At 39.4% G+C, this 23696-nt stretch overlaps 1 protein-coding gene across 1 annotated transcript in view; it reads right to left on the bottom strand.

The window, feature by feature from the left end:
• CERS6 (ceramide synthase 6) overlaps window positions 1-23696 on the bottom strand; it is a 124355-nt gene that overhangs the window by 49179 nt on the left and 51480 nt on the right. The window contains exon 4 of the mRNA XM_040605016.1: window positions 10168-10225. Within this exon, the coding sequence (XP_040460950.1) occupies window positions 10168-10225 (58 nt within the window). The remainder of the gene's footprint in view (window positions 1-10167; window positions 10226-23696) is intronic.

Here is a 23696-nt window from a genome sequence, read left to right as displayed (position 1 = left end):
AACAAAAGCCTGTTTGAAAGCTCAGAGTTCTTCTCTATTAGCAGCTTCGTTCCACTGCAGACCTCACAATATCATGACTTAGTGTGCACAGTAACCCCAAACATGGCACAGCTTTCTAAGTATAGCAGTTAAAATGTCAACTTCAAAACTCGTCATGAAGCTCAAAAGAACGCTTTTCAGCAATATCCATACAGGATCAGTGATATTAGGAAAAGAAAATTATTTAGAGTCATGCTCTGCTTGAATATCTGAACAGCTCTTTGCAGATGCAGTCACCTTTGCTGCAACACAACTCCTCTCCCATGAAATTGGCATGATGACTTCAAAAGTGTTCTTAACAATCACGGTTCAATAAAGCAATGCAACCAGCATGAGGCTTTTGAAAAAGCTACCTGGTGCATCGCCCGTAGCATGACTACAGTAAAGAGTTGCTGGACAGCTCCGAAAGACCAGCTGGCTTCAAAGCAGCTGCACCTCCAGAGCCGATCGATCACAACCCCAGATGCTGTCTGTCTTGCTGAACTGCCAAGTGATGGGGTATGGTATCAGCAATGGAGGCAAGCACCCTGTTCTCACTAGCACTTTGGAAACTGCAACATACAAAGATAAAACTCCTTATTTATTCTCTTCATATTTTAGAGAACTGACAGGAACAAATAACCTTCAGAAAGATGAAAGACCCCGATGCAAGTCTGCTGAACCACAGTTGACCCCGAGAGCTAAATCAAGGTCATGGCTATCTGTTTCTTTGGGAAAACGTGTTGGTACTGGATAAAACCATCACAGTAAAAAGACGGCAACAAGAGAGGAATTAAGCAAAGCAGCCTTTCTGTAGTCCACAGAAACATGTCAAACCTGCAGACTTACAGGAATCTCAAAATAATAGTCAGTTTCAGAAGTGGGGAGAAGCAGTGTAGTGATCTGACAAAGAAAGATGAAAGTAGAAAATACTGCCATGAGGGGTACTTGAGTATATGGGAAAAGGAAAGACTACATAGAAGTATATAAAATTTAGTTTCTCCCCAGAATGGTCTTGCCATCCTCCAGTGCCAACAAGCCCTGGGCTGCACAAAACAGAAGAACTGATCACGTGGAAATGGGCCACTGTGACAAACCAGCCTTCCCAAGAGAACTGCAAGGAAAAAGATGCACCTCCTCCCAACTACCCGTCTTCAGATAATCCATGAGATTTCCATAGCTGTTCTTGAGATAGAGAGGCCAAAAAACAAATACTGTACAGCAGGTAGAAAACTACCGGTGATCTCATTCACGTTGGGCTTTCCAAGGTCAGGCCATTCTTTGCAAGGCTACACAAACCAGGTCAGGAAAAGAAAGAAATAAGTAACCAACCAACACGGTATGCTCCATTGCTCCATGGAGATACAACTCAGCTCTTGGGGGAACAATTAAGAATAAACAGCCCCACTGTCAAAAAAGCCTCACTTACAGCTGTGAAATTAGAACCTTCCTTATTTATTAGACAAAGTAATTTGTGACCGAATTAAGCTACTATAGCATTTATTATGCATGCTGAGCATCCCACGAGCCTGCTGAGACCGTATATGGCTCAGAAAGAAACAGGTGAACCCACTACAATGAAATACATGTTTCATAATAAAGAAAACATACACTTGCCCTTTAAAATAGGAAGAATGACTCAATTCAAACTTAATTTTCCAACACCAGAAATAACTTTGGGATAATATGAGCAGCTTATGGTTCTCATCCATTTATCTTTTAAGAAAAGTTTCCTTTTAAAGGGAAGAAGATTAAACAGTATAAATGAACAGAGAAGTGCTGTAGTGATTTCACACTAATAGTAACAACTCAATTTTCTGGGAGCATCTAAGCAATAATATTACTTTGGCCAAAAGTAAGAGCTCACCACCTCTTGGAGATCCTTCAAAACGTCTTATTGACCATGACTAACCAAAGCAAAAAGAGTGACAGCAGTTGCATTTTATTAGGTCCTAAACTTGACTAAAATAAGCCATCACCAACTTACCAGCTTAATGACCAGAAACTGAGACACATTTCCTTTAAGGAGGAAGTATATGTTAACATTTCCAAAGTGGTTTTACTTAACAGCTAAAATAAATGGAGATGTATTTGATGACATCTGAACATGCGATCACATTCAGAACAGACCTCAAGATCTTCTGAAGAAAACTGAAAATGAAGTATCAGTGACAGAAAAGATGCAAGACACAGCATAGTGAAGCCATTAAATAACTTAATACCAAAATAGCTACAAAATTGATAGAAAGATAAATAGCAGGAAACTTCCAAAACCAGAATGGCAAATGAGACATCACTCCAGGTAAAAGTAAAATTGTTCCTGTGTCCCAGTCTTATTTCCCACAGGGATATGAGCTGACAATCTTCATCAGAGAGATGCCTGTTTCCCCAAATATAAAAATTCTATGACGTTGTTGTGTGTATCAACAACTAATTGCTTCCTCTAAGGTTAAAAATCTCAATAATAAAGAGATACAGGTGAACTTTATACAGAAATTAAGCAAAAAAACCAAGCACCACACCATGAAGTGACAAATTCTTTTTAGTATTTCAAATGAAGGTGGTCTGACTTCAAGGCTCTAACATTCTTGACTGCAAGCAATCCAAAATGGCATTCACAAATGCTATACCCGCTCTCCCATACTAGTCTCCCAGGGCTGCAACATCTGCATGTATCCTGTTGCTATTTTATTTCAAAAAGGCAAAGAACATGCCAACTCAGATGAGCAGCAGAACGAAGAACTCTCAGTCACAAGAAAACATTAGGAAGCCAGGTTCTCACTAAGTACACATAGAAACTGTAAGCCACTAACAGAGCATCTCCTGCTGTCACACAGTGATTTGCTAGCTTAGTGGTTAGCGCACAAACAAGGATAAGCACTTCATTTTCTTCTTTTGCTGGGTCTTCTTTTGGGCGTCCCCTCCCAAGATCTTGCCCCAGCCTGCTGGAGGGGGTGGGGGGGAAGGTTGGAGAGACAGCCTTGATGCTGTGTGAGCACTGCTCAGCAGCAGTCAAAACACTGGTGTGTTCTCACTGCCTTTCTAGCTACCAGTACAAGCATAGCACTGTGAGGGCTGCTATGGGTCTCAGCCAGGCCTAGCAGACCAAGTGTCAACATAGACTTCACAAGACTCTTACTGCAGGGGATTCATGCTCTTTTGTGAGTTTGTAATTCTCATGGGCAATTACAGGAAGGAAACGGAACGTGAGAAGTCACCATATGTCACCTGGAAGCTTTGTTTCCAGATGTTTGTAAAGTTTTTTCATTTTATAGCATTATACAAATACTGCTTAGGACCAAGGATCAGCAAGCAAGCAACATGCCAATCCTGAATTCCTCACTGTTTCTCTATCACTGAAGCTAATGCTAATTTTTCTATTTAATGGGAGCACAATCAGATCATTAACTCTTAATGAGCCAAGCCACCATTGATTTAATTGCACATATTACTGAAGAAAACAAAAACTTATTTTGTTCCTATGTTAGTTATAAGCAAAGCAGCCAGTTTAATGTCACTGCCAACTTAATGTCTTGTTGGCGCCAGTTTTAGTGTGGTGCCCTGCAAAGAAGCGTTTGGTAGACATGCAAATGAAACAAGTGGTAGTGCTGAAAAATACTGGGTGCAGTCAGAAAGGGGAAGAATTTACATATACATGATCAGAGTGGAAATATAATTGGGTAGCTATCTCTTATGCCTCAAATCTTAGTGATCTATAAAGATAAAAGAATGTTGTAATGATTTGTTACCAGGGTAAAGGAACACACTTCTATTCCTTATCATTGTCTTTACTCTGGATTAGTGTTAGACTAACAAAAGAGTAAATACAGAACTTGTAAGATCTACATTTAAGATCACCTACTCTAGGCATTTATGTTCTGTATCTTGTAAATATATCTCTAAATACCAGATGGAACAAAATAAAATCACCTTTTTTACAACTTAATTTAAAAACAAGAACCATGGAAATAAGTTAAAAAAGTAAAACTAAAAGCAAACCCCACAGTCTGGGTTTCATAGGTATAAATTACAGGAGAAGTGTGAAACAGGCAAATAAAAAAAATAATAAATCAAAGTAAACATTTACTCTGGGGCAAGTCTGTGGATGTTCTAAAAGAAATACAAAGCTCTTTTAATTTGGGCTTCAGACAAAGCACTGAAGCGCTTAGCTGAAAGGATTGGCTTCAGTCCATACTGCCAAAATGTAGTGAGACTTGACCTAATGTCTCTTTCAGAAGCTTGAAAACTAAGATGGGATGGTCACATCTAGCATTTGCAATTTTGCCAAGACTGCAGGCAACGAGAAGTGGATGGGAAGGTGAATGCTTTGCATTAAAGGATTTTGTAGGCCACTCACCCTTTAGCCCCAAATAATTTAAATCTGCTGTAGAAAGCAGTGAGTAATGGAGTTGGCAGTGAGTAATGATAGAAAGCTTCACCTTCTCTTTGAAAGCTGGTGTCTCAGCCTGTTTCCTTACATAGAAGGATACTCATCACCAAATCTGCTCTTGAAGATTATAATATTTGATTCAGAAAGTGAACTGGCTTGAACCTTCACCGATCCCCTCTTCTCATAAAGTATCAGAAATGACAGAGGTGACTTCAAATCCTAATTATGATGACCTATTTCACCCCTTTAGGGCATTAGCCACCACACTGCAGGGCATGTCCTGAAACACAGTGCTATGGGGTGCCGGGGTGCAGTGAAAAATCCATTAGTCACCCAACATCTACTTTATACTCATTACCTAGAAAGTCAACAGTTCATTTCATCAAACTGAAAGTTCTGGTTTGGAAGAACAGAGACAAACATACATTTCACTTCAACAATGACAGACTCTCTTTGGGAAGCAGTGTCTCATCCCACTATTATATCACTTGGTAATATAAATAAGATAGCTACAATTGAAATTATTAATTTAGAGAAGACTTTAAGAAGAAGCAAGAATTTATAAGGAACATAAAAAAAAAACCCAACAAAACCAAGACCAAGGAAACAATTTCATCTTTGAGATGCTTTGACACTGAAATATCATTATTTCACTAGTTACAGAAAATGACAGCAAAACCCCTAATAAAATTAAACCTTACAGCTCTGTAATAATCATTAAGTTATTTTGATGCAAAGGAGAATAAAAAATTCAAAAAAAAGAAAAAAAAAGACTGAAAGCACACAGGAGCTGGGGAAGGCAAGAATGTCTCATATGTTATCTAATATGATAATTAAATACTAACTCCTCTATGGTAAAAAAAATTCTCAAATCTGTTGCTCTCTTATGCATACATATTAAGATGTGATATGCAGGTGATGCAATGGTTTGGCTGAGTATCTGGAAGGCTGCGAACTATTCCTCTGTGTGTGGTCCACTTGTGAGTAAGAAAGTGACTACCCTGCCTTCTCTACTCTTACCACAGAATTCTCTCACTTCACTGTAACTCTTGAAAGGGGCACATATGCCCTTGATATTGCAAATGTCTGTAAGATGTACCAATCACACAGTGGCACCCCGCAATTAAAATAATCTCTTGACTGAAGAAGGCAGACACCAATGGTAGAAGTTGCATTTTTACTGTTTCTTTAGGCCAACGAAAAGGGAAACAATCAAAGCAGCTTGGTATGATGTAAGCCATCAACAGTAGACATTATAAGAAGCCCATTCATACAATATCACCTCATGAGTGACATGTTATCACAACAAAGGCAAAGTTGACAACATATGCCCATTTAAGTTAGAAGGCACCATGGACAAGACCAGTACAAACTCCACAAAGGTCTCCCTGCCTTGACAGTTCAGTGGTGGAGTTGGCAGAAGATGTAGGCGAGTGCTGTGAAGCAGCTGTTGTATGATCCAGAGACTGCGGAAAGCAGATGTCCATATGGATAGAGGGAGGGAGAGAGAGTGGAAGCACAGGTTTTTGTGTGTTTTACATTGCTAAAAACCATCATATACAATATCAGCACCTGATCATGACACCATGGCCTACAACAAACAGCTGCATGCAAGACACCCTACTGCCAATCCTCTGCCTTCCCAAACTAAAGGATATTAATGAGTTCATGGCATACTTTATTCAACAAAATGGCCCAATCTATGTGTCTTGCAGACATGACTAAGGCAAAAAACTTCTTTAAAACATATAGGTTGATGGGTTCTGTTGCAACAGTGCAAACTTTGAAGACAAAGCTTTGTCAGGCACTTTCTCCTTGTGAAGTGTTTTGAAAACAGTGTTCAACAAAAGTAAATTATTTTTTCTTTTTTTACTTTATCTATGACTTAAGAGCATATACCTGTCACTGGAAAAAGACAAAACCCAACAAAACAGTTTGATAGAGACACAGCTTTCAGTGAGAAGAAAGTTTTTAAATCTCCAGCAATGTACTCAGCAATTGTAGCATAGCAAAAGAGCTGATATACCATGTCACATGCAGTTGTTACTATAAAGGCTTACAGGCTGCTTTATTGGGTGCAGAAATTTCTTTTATCTAGATCAGCCATTAACTGCAGTCATGGATAGTAACAAAGACAAGCTTGCCACAGCATTTTAGTGAGAATTAACATTGCTTTGAATGCTGGCTTTATTAGCTTTCATGTGCTTCTGTAGGGAAGCTAAAATCAAAGGTGAAACCCCAGGCCTCTTTCTCCTTGTGAGATGCTCTAGCAAGACAAATTTAATAACCTTTAATGCAGTTAGTTACTACCATTCTAAAAATAAATTAATATCGGCATGCATGCCACACTGACAGTATCTCACTTTCAAAACTAAAACAAAGTTGACAAGTCTGCTAACTAATTACTGCTTATTAAGCTTGGGCACATCTTCCCAAAGAGCTTGTCAGCTCTGCAAAGCCACCAAAGACCTTATGGCATCCTTTGCAAGAATGGTGGTTTGCCAGATCTTCCTCAGATGGGTTGGCGGACACAAGGAAACACAGACATCCCCCCTTCTGCTGATAATGGGCTGATACAGTAATATTGCTTTATGCAGCAAATGGGTAAGGTGACAGTAGCAATGATTCATGTGCTGAGGGCATTACAAGAAAGGTGTTTTCAGAGAAAAACTAAAAGGGTGAAATTCACCTCTAGGCAAAGGGCCAGCACAAAGCAAAGGACCTCAAAACTAGCTCGAAGTGGTGCTTAAGTAATTGACGGGCTCTGTGCCAATCTTGCAGGTAAAGATGAATTTCACTCTCAAACTAAGGAAGGAACATTTAAGAGAGCCAAATGTGAACAAAAAAAACATTAAGTCAGCAACATATGCAGCAAAGCAAAAGAGCCCCAAGCTGCAAGGAGACTAGGTCGACTTGTGAGGGAAGGACAATAATATAGAAGTCAGAGTATTTTGTTGCCTGGCAATTCAAGAGCCAACAAAGACTCTATAAAAGAGGCAACTCACTGGGCATAGTGTTTTAGGGAGAGCCTTTTGTGCAATTGAATTGGTTCACTTTTCTAAAGGGAGTACCTAATGAGAGTAAAAGTTTTAAGACCAACTAATAAGAAGCACTTTCCACTCAAGATGTCAAAAAAAAGCCTTCTCAAATTAGGGACCTTAACTATCCAGGAATGGATAAACCATGCAACTTTGAATGATTCTGTTCATTTGAAAATTATCAAAATGCAGTTTCCCCTTTAAAAACATACTCTTATTACATGTGGATGTTTGAAAGATACACTGTATCAAAAATTCTTACATAACTATCCAGTTACATATTAACTAAGCATTAGCTTAGATTTTAAAAGTCAAAATGAGTGTTGCCAATGTGGTGCTATGCTGGTGGCATATTCCGTTCTTCAAAACAGGATCACCGGTAGCATTTACTCTTTCTCACCCACTCCCACCAAGGCAGCATGTGTTGCTGTGATGGAAGCACACCTGCCAGGATTGCCACTGCACCTGGGCTCACTCACCATGCTTATCAGTCTTCTGGACTAGGTATCTTAGGGATGGTCTTAAGCAGACCTTGCTATTTGAAAGGATGCAGATCTACCGCAGCATTACCACAGCAAGACAGCGCTGACTATGAAATGAACTTTCTCTCCAGGCAACATAGCTTTTTGAAGGAAAGATCTTTTATCAAATTTGTAAAACAATTTGTTATGCTAAACTTTTTTCACTAGCTTCCTAAGGAAGCAATTAAGTGTTTCTTTGCAATTATTCCATTAAGCAAAACCAAAACAAATCAAAAAGGACTATCCACTTTGGTACCACAGTGAAGCTCTGAAAGAAGTGTCTCCCTCCAGATTTTGGGCTCTGGATTTTATTCCTTGCAAACCCAGATTTCCCCTATCAGTGGACTCAGCAAAATCTTTGATGTTTGATGAACAGCAAAAAGCCTGTTCTTTCCTTTAGTCACACAATGTTACTAGGGAGATGTTGTACATAAAAATACCATCTAAATCATGATTTTGTTACTTAACGTATAGTCCCATGTGAAAGACCTGACTATACAAAGCAGAACACTGGAATAATGACAATGGCATTAAAATGTTGCGAGACTCATTTACAACATGGTATAAAAACAAGTAATTAAAAATACATACATAACATAATGAACAAGTTCTCTTTCTAAAAATTAAACATGTTGAAATAAAAATTACAGTGGAATTACACAACTGATCCTTGTTAAGCTTGTTAAGCAAGCAATAGTATACCTTGTTATAGTACATCAGCCTGCCCTCCTTAAACTGCAGTGATATGCTGAACTGGAAGACATCCTGCACTTTGCAAGTCAACTCAGCCCTTAGAAACAACTCACAATGGCTTGTAATGGAGCATGCATTTACTGTATTCTTCTTAGTCTTTAGAAATGCTGGTATTCCAAGTTTTTCCTAGAACAGACACTTTCTTTGTGCTGAGAGAGATTGGCTTTATTAATCACAGGCACGCTTTCTAGAAGTGACTTTGTGATACTTGCTAATAGTGATTTTTGTGGTATTTGTGGTAATCTGTAATAAAGTAGAGAAATTCAGAGGATAAAGCCTCCGTGTCCTTCTGTATTACAGAATCCTATGAACCCATAGTCATGATCTCTACACACCTGCAGGTGGAGTAACCTTTTAGGTTGTAACAATTACTTATTAGAATATTTTCGTATTTCATACTGAAGACATGGACTGAATCAAAGGCAGAAAACAGAATATCAGATCATGACCATACAGCATGTTAATGGATGAAGTACACACAAAGTATAAGCGTTCAAGGAGGCAGGGAGAGGTTGCACATTACGTGCTGCTCTGGTCTGTTTGGAGGACTGGTGCATATGCTTCCTCTGGGGCTGACTACTGCTAAATAGCTGAGAAAGCTCAAATGTCCCCTCTCTGTACAGGTCCATCATCAGTCCCGCTGGACCGAGTTGCCTGGCACCTGGGACAGCCTCAAAAATTAAACCTGTAAAAATTATGAGGATTTTTTTTTAATAGTTACTTTTACTTACAAAGCACCAGAAATATTCAGAACACATTTTCTCATGTCAAATTTTTGTCAAAAATGAAGCAGATTAAGATTACACAAACACACTGAGACCACACATACCCCTAATTTCACCCCTCAGAATTACATATATATGGCCTGACTTGCACAAAAGCTCCAAGAACTAGTCACAATGCAAAACCAATTTGCACCATAAATCCCTATTACTGTCTATAGCAGGGTTAATAGACCTATGGCAGGGCATTTAGAAGCTACCAATATCCTTCTCTGCTTAAATCACCAGAAACACAGCACTGATGGGAAATGCCATGGAAAGTTCTTTTCACAGTATGTCAGACAAAGAACAGGCAAAAAATAGTATTTTATAAAACACTAATGGGTTTTGTTTGTTAATTAAAAGCAACCTCTGCCAGGGGCATTTAAACAAGGCTGATGCAGAAATTGAGACAAATACTTTGGTAAACCTTACTGCCAGCTTAATGCCTATAATGAAAAGTAATAAAGTGAACTAGGCATATTGCTATATCAATTATTTTTTTTACTCCATTAAATATTGATAAGAACTTATATTCCTTACCAATGCCAGTAACAACTCATTTTATGAATGCAAATTAAATTCTAATTTTTATTCTTCATATGCCTGTCCTTTATATTATACCTATATGAGATTTCAAACAAATCTGTGATGTGTTATGAAAGCATAATAATATAAGTGCCTACCTTTTTCAGGAACCGTACTCCATAGGTAAATACATAAAGGTAAAATGTAAATCTCCACCTGCAAAAGGTACAAGGGATTAACTCTAGGATACCAGGTTTACATATGTTATAGTTAAACCCATGATTTCTTACAGCACTGCCAAACCACTACATCCTGGTCACATTAACAGATGTTGAAGCAAAATAGTGGTCTGGTTTTCTGCAACTTTTATTATCAAGCATTGTGCTCATCTGCCCAATTACCCTGGCCTCCCATCAGCCCTTGAAAATACTGGCTAGTTTCACCTAAACATCACAGAAACCCCCCAAATTTTCAAGGATAATTAAGTTTTTAAAAGTTTAATGAAAACTAGGACGACAGTGGAGGACAGAGAATGATTCACATGCCCACTCCAAGGAAGTGCACTTCTTACGAAACACCAAGACAGTGACAAGAAGACATTTTATCAAGCTTTCAACAGGTGACTTAAGACTATTTGATGTGCGGCACTCTAAAGTAATGAAAAGCATCATCCACAATGAGCTGGAAATTGACCAAGCAGATTCCAGCACTTCACTCTTCATTTTAGGGAGTGCACTTGTGTCAGAGAGGTATGCTGGATACAGATATACATCCACAATTTACATCTGCTTCCAAAAAGTTTCCTTGATAAAGAGGATTCTACATTTTTTCCAAGTACACATGAAATAATTGTTGGCCTTTAGTTTTTCTTTTCAGACCCAGGCAATCTAGAAGCTAGATCAAGATGCCATGGAAAATAAGAGAAACCACCAGGAGTTTTAACACAAAATCATCCTCTTTACTATATCTTTCTCCCTTCCCCAATAAAAGACAACATACAGGGTGTCCTCCTACCTTTTGGACCCATTACTAGCTGAGGAAAGACGAGTCCATGGAAGTATAAGGAAATAAAATCAAAGCCTCAAGCAGTGTAAATTCTTACAGGATTTTTTTTTCCCTCCAAAGTGTTGGAGCAACTACACAAACATGTTTGACAAACACCAGTGAGGTACTATCTGTAACATTTATAGCAGGCTGAGATTTACTTTTTTAGTGTGAGGCAATACTGTACCATGAATCATCTTCAATTACATATTTTACAGCACTTATAACTTTCTCTCCATAGGCAAAACTATTAGCTTACATTTAATTGGCACTGAAGTGGTGTTCAGATATTACTGAATGGTTTAAAAAATGAAAGTGCTCCTATGTAAAAGAAGGTTAATGCAAACCTTCCTCTTCAAAGCTACTTTTACAAGTATTAAAAAGAAAGTTGAGTCATACATAAATAACCCTCTGACAAGTTGAGTACAGGAGAGTATAAGAACATCAGTGAGATTTAAAGTATAATACTTCAGCTGAACAGAAACTGTCTCTTATCCTGTAGCCTCCACAGCACTGCAGAGGTTAATTTATTTAATTGATATGATACAAGTACCAATCTCTTCAATGGTTCAGTCACACTAGCAATATGGTTTGCAGCTTTCATGCTAACAGTTTTCTCAAGATACTGCAAAAATAGAGTACTCTGAGGCAAAACGTTAGTTATGCTGGTAAAAACCTTCAAATCATGTGCATGGAAGAAACAGTAAGTTCTGCAATATGAAGGACGGTTTTCTTTGGGTAACAGTTTTCTCATGAGGCCAGTCCTACAGCTAGAAAACCTGCCATTTAACTTGAAGGTTATATACCTCATCTAGTGAAAATGTGAAGTCTGTCCCTGAAAAATATCAGGAGGGAAAAAACTGTCTAACCTAATCTCACTGCAGAGCACTCACAGTGCCCTTCTTTCACTCCTAAATGTGAACAGTTATGATAAATTCCTCACAAAGTGTTTTCTTGTTTTAAAAATCCCCTCAGTATCACCTTTATTTCACATTTCTACAAACAAAAATTTGTAACATATTTGAGGACATTTGTAGCTTGCTGTTGGGAGATGCAGTATTACATAGAGGAGTTCAAAGGCAGTCTGAAGTATTTGAAATATGTTAATGGTGAAGTTTTAGATGGTGGGTCTCAGGAATTTTCCAGTCTGCATAGACATCTGGAGGACTCTTGTTGCAGCATTTGCTGCAGCTATCACCTCGGAGGAAATAAAAAGGCCTTTTCCTGAAACAACAAAATTCAGAAACACTGATTTCCCCATCTAACTTTCCACCCACCTCACAAAGCCCTGCCACTGCTGTAGATTTGCGTTAAAGTCGTGGATTGCCCTGTAGAACTCCTGGAGCTGCAGAAAAACCTCAGAGCTGGGAACCACCAGGTATTATTCAGGTCTGTCAAAGTCAATCGACTTGCTCCAACTGTTCAAATGCTACAAAGGTGATACATGCATACAAATATATTATTATAATACATGCTGTTGGTCTTTCATATTTTTCCCTAGCTGGCCAAACAAGTCTGCTTGGGTCAAGCATCAGAAGGTGAAACAAGGCTCAGAACCGGGTGATAGACAAAGCTGGTCAAAATGCTAACTTCTTAAAAAAAATAACGATAGAAAAAATTGCTTATTCCTGCTAAACAACATCCACAAAAACTATTCAACAACCTTCTGGGTTGGTCAAATTGCAATAAAGAAAAACACAAAACAAAGCAAAGTCGGAATTGGCCCCCAGCATGTTTATCATCATTAATCAGCTAAATCTGGTGGTAGCAGAGCTACAAAGGACTTTGCACTGCTTTGTTCCAGGCAGCTAGCTGCCTTTTCTGTGGGCTTCAAAGGGAAGTTCTGCCAGCTCAGTACCTCAATTGAAATTTCAGTCCCATACAAAGAAGTTCAAGGAGTTTCCCTGCATTGTTTTACCACTACTTGTAGGTGGCTTATTGCTGCAATCAACAGCAAAATATCCACTGGCCAAGGTCAAATAGAAGAATGCAAGAAGGTCTGGAACAAAATTAATTTTAAGTCGTTAAAGTATTTATTATTATACAGTAAGTGAATATGTCTGACCTAACTAGCTAAGTAACTATACTCAACATTTTAGTAAACGTTGCACAGTAACTGCTAACACCTGCTAATGACCTTAACAACTCGATATAATTAATGTATAACTGTCTTTTTACATAAAATAAAAGACAAAGATGTAACTAGATGCTTGTTACCTATAAATTAACTTATATTGAGATTTAGATTTGTTTATATATATATACACACCAAATGGTGAAAATTAAGGGATGTTGTTCATATCAGCTTCAGCTGTAGAGTAAAAAAAGGCAAGGAGTCTCTCTGTAGCTGTCAGCTACGTGCTATCAGAAATTTAATGGTAGATACACCAATAATCCTTTGCACAAGGTCACACATAGATCGCTAAGCCTCTGAACACCCCAAGAATTAGATTAGCACTCAGTTCTTTGCCTGGTTTCCTACCTTGCTGCACGGAGCCAGTAACCTAAACCCTAGTTTGTGCTTTACTGGGATACGAGCAGTCCCCACGTCTCCTCAGCCATCCCTTTCACTCACTAGCCTAGCAGCAAGAACACCTGCCAGGCCTTGGAAAACCTAGGTTCAATTTTCTCTTGTCACACCTCTCTCACACTCCTGAAGGGTTTGTGTTAGCCACAAAGGCGTCATGTGTAGGACCACCTCGTCTCATGAAACTGTTTTATGTAGCAGAAATACTCCATTACTTGGGATGAAGGACAGGGAGGAAAGGGACAGGAACCAGGCTGTGAAGCTGCATTATTCACTGAAAATCATATAGGCAAGGCCAGAAGGCATAAGATAAATATGTTTCATGCAACGCAGATTTATCTAGCAAGATTCCTCCAAAGGTGAACTCAACTCAATTCCCTTGCAACAGTTACTCTAACGAAATCCATCATTCACAATCTACAGTATTGTTTTTTTATCCCTCTATTTGGGTTTCACTGCAGCCCATGAATGAAGAGATGCAAGTGGAGGGAAATAGTTACGAGTAGTTACTGTAGTCCACTCACAGTATAGCCCAGTGCCCAAGCTACCTTAGTGTTTTGGGAACTTAGAAAAAAATAGTCTTTCTTTCTGCACAGGACATCACAGAAGAGAAGGACAACTTTCTTAAATATAAGGTTATCAATTCTCATTCACAACTGAATTCACAAAAGAGAGGTCTTTAATTTGTCCTGAGTAATAGTCTCAACTTGCATGGCTGGAAAAAGCCCTCAGCCTGACCACTGTCTGAGTAGTCACAGACTCCAGGGAAGATGCCTGGCCAATGGCATAAACACTTTCTAGTACCCTTTCCGATATCCTGCTCAAGGTCCTTCTTAAGCATCAGCAGCTCAAGCTGAATGTCCCCAGGTCACTGGGGACAGCTGTCCTTGGGGTCACGGTTGTCTTCAACAGGGAAAGTAACAAACTCTTCTAAAGGAGCAGTAGCAGAGCCCAACAGACTAGGAAAAGCAAGGCAAGATCTCTACTAAGATATCTTTTGTCCCCCTTTCCTCCCAGCAATACCCACTGCCCCATTAAAGCAATCTAACGGAGGCCACTAGGTGAAGCACCCCATTGTGAGTGACTGCCACATCAATTCACATTTAACTGAAAGATGACAACAGCTGAACATGCTCTTGTGAGAATTTGCTCTGGCCCTCAGACGTGAAACACTCCTCCAGTCAGTTGTATAGAGACAAAAAATTTGAATGACCCACATACACAAAAAATATGCTGCTTGAAAGACTTTTTAGATTTAAATCCAGTAAATCCAGATGAAAGTGCTCAATGAACAAGTGTTCTGGAAGACTTGATCTGTCTGCTCTCAAGAATGTTTATGAGGTTCACTTTAGTCCTGCACTAACACGCCTACAAGACTTCCAGATTGAACCAGGCTTGCGTCTGGTCTGCTCGAGCTCAGAATGAGGGAGATCAAACCTGTTTACATATGGTCCTTTGGCAAATCCTTCAGGTTGTGCTGGTGCTTACCAGGCCAGTGTTTCAAATACGGATGTGATACCCTGCAGTGAAGAGTCAAGCTAAAAAGTGACTCTTCAGCCACAAAAATAGAAATTATTTTGTAAGATAGTCTTAAAATGAATGCTCTAAAGCCCCCTTAAGAGTGCAACAAATCTGAATGCTCTCATGCAACATGCAAGTACATTCCTGATCCACAGCACAGAGTTTCTTGACATCTCAACCCTTTTAACTTTGAACTGCTAATGAAATTTTAAAGATGCCTCAGCACGATACAGAACACTAAAAAGATGGAAAAGTTGGAGAGCCTCTGCCAACTAATCTGGTATGCCCCATTGTGCTCAATTCAGCAAAAACTGTTTAAGTACACACTTGAGCAAGCACTTCACTGATTTTGTGCGTATGTCTAACCAGGTTCCCTTCAACACACTGATAAATTTTGTCCTTAAAATTTCCCTCCAAATTTCTTCTCCGAAATGTAAAATTAAACTTCAGCTAATGAAAACAAATTGTTCAAGCAATGTTCAAGCAAAGTGACCCCCTACATAATATACACACATACATATTTTGCAGAGTCCACCACATGAGTTTGTGCTCTGTGTCAGAAAGACGCCATCCTCCCTGTGGACCTGCTGTCCAGCAGAGCAAGTTCAGCATAGCTGCTCTCCCAGGAACATCCCGGGAAGAGGGCTGCTTTTTCCAAGAACAAGGCACCAGGCTTCTCTGCCTCTGCAGTTTTCCCTTTCTTCTGCAGGAAAATCAACCGGCTGGCCTGGGAAGATAGGCACTCCTGCAAAGCCACCAGCTTTGCAGCATCCCCCCCGGGCAGTGCACAGCCCTCCCCACCGTACGTGCACATCCCTTATGGCTCCAATGCCAAACCAGTACCTACTTCCCAGCAATGGTGTGCAAGGATCCAGTTATCCATCTGACTTTTGACAAGCAAACATGAAACATAATACATATACAACATTAAAAAACATAACAGCCATTTTGTTTCCGGAATTGTAGCTGTTCTTTACAGAGGTGCTTTTACCACTGATTTGCTAGTCAGGGCCACAAACAGCAATGCAAGAATACCACATTTTTAAACAGTTAATGTTAAAAAAACCCTCATATTTACTAACTACCCATAGGTTCACCACACTGCCTGCAATCGAAGAAACTGGCTTTCTGGCTCTGAAAACTATTTTCAGAGAAACCGCAGACTCCTGAAGTTTTTCCCATGGAAATTCACTTCAGTAAAATTTCAGATTTGCTGTTCTCAGTCACCCGCTGCTCAGCTCCTGGCAGTGGCTGACAGACTTCTGTGCTTAGGCTTCAGGCTAAAAGCCAAACCAAGCCTACCACAAACTCCACAGGTGCAGACCTTTGTTCTGGAGAAGGTGAGAAGGCTTGAACTGCCATCACATGGCTTGTTCTCCATTTTAATCCCCACTGCCTGACTGAACTGGGCAAGCACATAGCTGGGCTATTGCAATCATTAGCTAAGACTGAAAACTATTTCTGCTGCAATGATTTCCCGTGGCTGTGATGAATATGTTCACTGTCAGAGTGCTCAAAGAAGCATTTCTGAGGCTGAATTTAAACAACGCTGGATGTTAATTTCTTCTAAACGGGAAGCATTGCAAAGTTCCCTGCATGCTCACAGTGACTGCAAGCAGTCCATGTTTTATCCTCACATTGCATTTTTCTGCTCCCCAAAACACAGTAGCAGAGCCTTCAGCTTTCTAATTCACTCAAGGAAACTTAATCCAATTAATGCTGCTCCTGACATAGCCAGAAGTATGCATCCCTTCTAGATGGTTATGTCTAAGAAGAGATATTTAGAGGATGGTCCCAAAACCCAACAGATTCTGAACTTTTGGAACAGCTTCTTAATATTTGTGACATTGTCTGCCAACCTATTATAGCTTCCAATTTAGGTTAAAAGCAAAAACATACATCAACAAACAGCAATCCTTCTGGAAAACAATAAAAAGTCCCCACAAAGATAAAATATTATTTAGGCAATTTACCATGTAAAATTTTCAGACAGAGTATAGAAAAGTAATGCTTAATCCACCCAAAACAAAGGATGAGTAGCACCTCAAATCTTTATTAGTCTCATAAATCCAAACTTAAGACCTTTTCTATTGCATCACAAGTGTCTTATTTTGAGACATCAGCTTTTCAAGGAATTTAGAAAATCAGAGTTCCAACTCTTTTCCAGGCAAAACTCAAAATAAGACAGGGTGAAGGTAACTTGATAACCCAGGTGGTACACTCAGCATGCATGCTAGTATGCGTGGACATATGTTATCGTTTGCAAATTTTCAGATATTTCCTAAAGCATTTCTACTCTATGTTCCAATCTCCCCATCTCCTTCACCTAATAAAGCTCTTTTAAAAGAAACTAAGAGTTTTCTTAAATCCTAAATCTGTATGTGCTTAGGTCATGACAGACCTATACACTGAAAACTCAAACACAGAGTAGATCAGAAACACAAACAGCACACAGGACAGCCCCACTGCACACCTTCAATTGGCTCAGAAATCAGATGGAAGTGCAACTCTGCTTCCTGTACCCTCCACTAAATCTCTACTTATCTTTTTTCCTAATAACTAATCTCATACAAAGCTGCAAGTGTGACAATATGGTGGATGGCTGTAGCCCCAGTGCTCCAATTTGTTGCCTCCCAATATTTCTGTAATGATTATTTGCTGCATTTCTGCAAAGCCTGGCAGATGCAAGTGGATACAAAGAACATCAATTACAAATATAATAAATTAATGAAAAACAAAAAAATCTTGCCCTTTTTGGCATGGTAGTATTGTTGAGTTAGACTGGAGTAACCACACAAAAATGGTAAATAGCTCCTACACTATGGGTAAGCAGAAGTTCTTTGAGGAAGGAGACAGTTATGCACAGCTCACTAAGATGTGCAAAATAGCAGGTATGATAAATTGAGAAATCTTTATTGCTTTCCTCTTCAATTTTCTGGTTTAAGATTTGACTGTCATCTGATTTTCTTCTTGGCTGCCGTTTGAATCAGGTTATTTAATATTTAATGTTACAGTGCCACTTGAGACCAGTCCTGTCCTAAATCTGTACGATAAAAATGCAGCTCTGAAAGTCTTAAGAGCAAAATTTAGTAGTGCAGAAAAAAGGAAAGGAAACAGCACTAAATTTTGAAGCGATGCTGTTCATGTTTATATAATTAGACTGATAAAGATGCATAATACAATAGGTGTTTTGGAAATTTCTTCTAGGTTACACAGCTACTGTTTAATGGTTATGCAACTGTTCTCTTCTTGAGTGCTTCGAGGACCACATCAAGTAAAGCTCTGCTAAGACCTTAGAAATCTATTAGCATTGCCAAATCTTGCCCTGCAAAGAGGTACTACCATCTGGAAAGCTCGTGGGAAGAGCACACATTAAAAACAGATGCTGCTGCCATGCACCCTTGCCTGTGGTCAGGTCAACAGAACTGGTCTCTCATCCGTGATGTTCAAATGCACACAGCTGACAAGTCTTGGTGAGAAAAACCAACCCAAAGTCTTTCCAACCTGGACCTCTTGTGAGGTCCCTAGTAAGAATGGAGACTAGTTACCTGTTTCCAAACATGGTCTTTCAGCTCCCCTGTCAATATAACAACAGCTTCTCACTGTCCCGCTCTTTTCCAGTTCCAGAGGAACAAGAACTTAATCTTCCAGATTGCATTTTCTTTTCATCTAGCAATGTTGTTCCAGCCATGATAGCCAACACATATGCATAAGGCAACTTTTGTGACAGTTAACTATCACCTTAGACCAACTTGTATTAGCCGTTTCCATTTTTTCTTCTCATGCTGAATGTTACTTTCCTGTAGCATTAAGTCAGCTGCTTTAGACTGCTTTTTAGACTGCTAGAGCAGATGCTGATTCCTTACAGGTATTGTTCTTTCCAGAACTAGGCTAAATGTTAGGGTTGTAGTATGCAGCTGTCAGCATACTCCGATCTATGCAGCACCACTGAGTTTGTGCACAGCAACCACACGCCCTTGATATTACAGTTATAGATCAGTCTTCTGTGGAGGGTTTGCTGTTTCTTCACATTCTGTACTTCCATTTCAGATGATAAACCTCACCATCTTCTAAGCAGGAGTTGCAGTGCTGTCATTGTTGATATAAGAGGATAAGCAAAGTCTGTAGCAGTACGTGCAAACCTTGCCTCATCCTTAATTTTGCTTCCCTTTTGTATCCTGAAGTACATTTACTTAAGACATTTATGTTCCTCCCCTTTCCCTTACCCCTACACCCTCCCAGCACCATTAAAAAAAAATTAGAGAAGCATATGATAAGCTGCTACATTAGCTTACAAAATACTTACATGTGAAGAAAATACTCAGTTCAGCTTTATCTAAAAAGCAGATAACTTACTAATGCAGAAAACAATGTAGTTAAATGCCTGCAAGGGATAAACATTAAACAACATGGAAGTTATTTCTCCTCTGTAATTGCGTCTCCATGAACAGACGCATACAGTCCATGTATATATGAAATGAAAAGTGATCAAATGTAATATAAAACCACATAACAACATAAATATGAAGAAGAGAGAAGTACAGACTTGGATACCAATTCATTCATTGCCTTAAATGAAACCTTGCTGCCATTACCCTTCAGTCAGTAAGGTATTTTTATACAGGTTGATTGTGACTAGCAGATGTAGAGAACAAGTCATACCTCCTAGTTTCTTTCTTTTGGTAGACACTGAAATTGGCAAAGATACCAAATAGTTTTGGACTACTGAGTCTGTGTAGTTTGTAATCTCTGGTGGAAGAGAACAACCTGCTACCAAAGGCATCTCTGGGGAGGTCCCACTGAACTAAATCTGTAAGGATTCAGTGTTAATTTGGCAAACATCATTTGCTAGTGCTACACATGCACAACAGCTAACAACTCTTAAGACAGCAGAAACAAGAGTGAGAAGGGTACCCTAAATTAGCATTTTGTTCACGTTTGTCTGTCTTTTTAAAATAAAAGTAAGAGTGGAACTTGGTAGATACTGCATTTACTGAAGATCAAAAAATTTGCATTCACATAAGAAAAGAGAATTTATTTTGAATCTGACAGTAACTCTTCATATGTTAATACTTGCTTGTAATAAAGTTGCACTTCCTAAAGTTATTACAGCCCAAGTGAACATTGGTCATATCACTGTCATACTACAAATACTTAGCAGGTTGAACAAAAGCAGAGTTTGAGTTAGTAACGAAATAAACATATTAGAAACACACACACACAAAAAGAGAACTTTCTACGACAAAATAAGGAGGTAAAAAGTACAAGGCAAAAATTGCACAAATGACCACTAAGGCATATAAAGGAAGAAAACACCAAATCTACAGTATAAAAGCAATTAAAAGAGCAGAACATGTTGTGAAAGGAAGAGAAATATTTTTGCTGCCTTTCCTCTTGTCCGTTCAGCTTTTAAATCCAATAACACAGATAAAATAAAGAACTGACAAGCACTATTACAGATTTGAGAAGTAAACACAACCTTCACTATTAATAGACAATAGCTATTTTACACTATTTGCTATTCTACTTGGGCAATTTTATTATTGGGAAGTTTCATTTAAGAGAAATAAAACCAGCCCTCAAAATTTGGCCACAGTAAAATATTTTTAACAAGAAAACAAGAGTATCAGTACCTGAAATCTACTACTTAGAAGACATCAGTATCACAGGCAAACACACTAACAAATAGCGAAGAAGAAGCAGCCCAATGCTTCAAGTAGAACAAAAGAGATTATAAGAGAAAACCTTGTGCTGAATTCAAGAAGATCCTCCCCAAATCATCAAAAGTCACTTTTTAAGCCCAAGCCCTGTGAATCCCATCTACTAAGCATCAAAACTAGTCTTGAAGTCTGTAGCATCCCAGACTGAGCTCTTGCTTTCTTTCTTGGCTCTACATCCCCTACAGCTTCTGAAAAACCACAGCTCTATCTCCATGTTCTTTCCCTTTCAAGCTACTTGTCTGCAGTGTTTGGCAACCTCATTTAAAACCAAGGCTGACTGAAGAAGGGAGTCAGCCTCTTCCATAATTAAGAGCTAGACAATTCAAGGTGCATGGAACATAAGAAAGCAGCAGCTACTGCAGTCTTCGCAGTTTTCCCCTAGTTGTTTTTAATTGTTATATTGCAACTGTAATTTTGAACTAGTGTTCACATTAACTAGAACTTGGGGAAGAATTATTTAATTCCCATAACATAAAATAATGATGAGCACACACAAACCACAAGAGAATGGAAATCTAGTTAACTTATTATAACCTTGCTTAATGTGCAATGATAATGTTAAATGATGGTGTCTTTGCAGGAGCAGCACATGAATTAATTTAAATTTATTAATTGTGTTTAAACTGTGTCACAGAAGGCAGTAAGGGCAGGGAATTCAGAGTTTTAAGTAATCCAATTTGAGGCAAGAAGGGAATTTTGTAAGATGCAAAATGAAAAGTGCTTACAGCACAGTCTAAAAATAAAGTAAGCATAGTCTGAGGACACGGCATGGACACCTTTGCCTGTCTGCTTCAGCAGAACAGCATGGGAAGAGGCGCTGGCGATTCCTGACACTTAATGTTTTATTTTTCCCCTAATCCCATGTTTGGGCACAGAGACATCCTGAGGCCCTTCTTAAAGGGAGAAAACAGATCACAGACCAGATTCACGTGTGAGCATGGCAGCTATGGTAGGAAAAGAAGCAAAAGGGAAACTGCCAACCTTGTACAGTTCTGGAATCTGTTTCATACCAGTCCCCAAACTAACCGAAGCCTCTTGAGCAGTATACTACAAAGTTGCAAGAAGTCTACTCCCACTTTCACCTTCACCAGAAGGTTCAGCTTTCTAATGCAGTGGGATAGCAGGGCAACAAGAGTGGAGCCAGACCTAGTATTTCACTATTGAAAACTGAGAAGTATTGATAGGAAGAGTTAGATAAAGTCGCAGGAGCAGCTGTTCAGCAGAAAAGCATTCATTCATTCAGCCGATGTTAATCTAAGCACTCCTATAGAACTGGCAGCAGGAAAATGCACTTAAAGCACTGCATGCACACCACACCATGTCCTCCCACCCTGCCACATCAGAAGGGGTTTCCTCCCCTTCTCCCTTCCACCACACCAAACCCTGAGCTTTCACATTGGATACAAGTACTGTCCATGCTTCCACAGTTTCCCTTCTGTTACTTGGATGCACACATATTCACCACCACCACAAGCAACAGTACTCCAGCACGCTTATGTGAGCACCTTGTGACCCACAACAGGAAAATTTGACTGACAAGTACCCTATGTTTTTATGTAGGGTAACCCTTAACCCCAGTAAGTACAGCGTGCTGCCCCACAGACCAGCTGCACAGCCAGCTGTCTGGCACAGGGCAAGGACACAGAGGTCAGGGAAGCGACCTTTACTGCATGCTAGAGCTGCAACGGTAGCCTGTACTGCTGAACTACAGCCCGAGTCAGCCTGTGCAAGTACAGCACAGCACAAAAGCGCATAATAAAATCATAAAAGGATGCATAATTAAGCTACTTATCCAGCTTGGATGCCAAAGAAATGTGAATAGTCCACAGCCTAATACAGAGAGGAAATGCTGAAGGCATAAACCCACAGGCAAACCACACCATAGCAGCTAGGTGTGAGTGCCCAGACTCTGCCTTTGGAAAGTGTGAGTACTGAGCAAGCTGTGTGTTGGAGAGAAGGTATGTGCAAGATAATTAGTCCTGATTGATCAGGAAGCAAGTGTTAGGGCAGAATTGGAATTACTGTCAGTGGCTGCACTGTGTTCTCACAACTTCAAAATCAGGACAGCTTGCCAGCCATTAACTTATTCATATATCCAGGGACTCAGGCTACAAATTACTGTATTTTATGTTGACTCAAGGCAACGGGTACTGTCTTACCCTCTTTCTCTTGGAGCAAGGAAGCCATCAGTGAACCAGCTCTGAATGACATCACAGGAAGAAGGATATTTACACTAAATAAAAAGCTTCATCAATACTCTTCTGCACTGACTTCACATGTGGCTTAGTGAGGAACATAAATTCAACTCAGCCTACCCTGGTATCAGACAATGGAATCAGTAGTGTGTACAGAACTATTGAGTGCTACTCTCAAGGAGCAACATCTCACCCTGATGTAAAACAGAGCAGGATTTCTTTCTTACCTTTATATAACCAAACAGGACTCCAGGCCTTTTTGCACAGCACTAGCTTCTCTGACATGAGTCTCAGTATAAATGCCTCATTCTCTTTTTACCCTCTATTGAGGCCTTGCATTCAAGCACATCTCTCTTCCTTTTCTGTGTTGCTATTAGATATAATACTCCTAAAAGACTAATAGGTCCTTGAATGTATCAATCACAGAGTCTAGATGTAACTCTTACAGTACTGTGATAAAATTGCAGTATTTTACATGCTTACTACAGATTACAATTGCCAGACCAACTTTGCTACTCTCTACACTTTAGTTGCCATTTGCTAGATGACTTCAATTAGAGTCTCCTTTTTGGCATCTGTGACTCATCTCAACTTCCCCACTACTTGCAGCTATAATAAACCCTTCTTGTGCTTGGTGAAGGTCACATCTTCCATGTTCTGGAACAATTTCACAGACTCCA

Source organism: Falco naumanni, chromosome 8 (assembly GCF_017639655.2).
Source record: "Falco naumanni isolate bFalNau1 chromosome 8, bFalNau1.pat, whole genome shotgun sequence".
Taxonomy (NCBI): domain Eukaryota; kingdom Metazoa; phylum Chordata; class Aves; order Falconiformes; family Falconidae; genus Falco; species Falco naumanni.
This window is presented reverse-complemented; position numbering and strand designations above follow the sequence as displayed.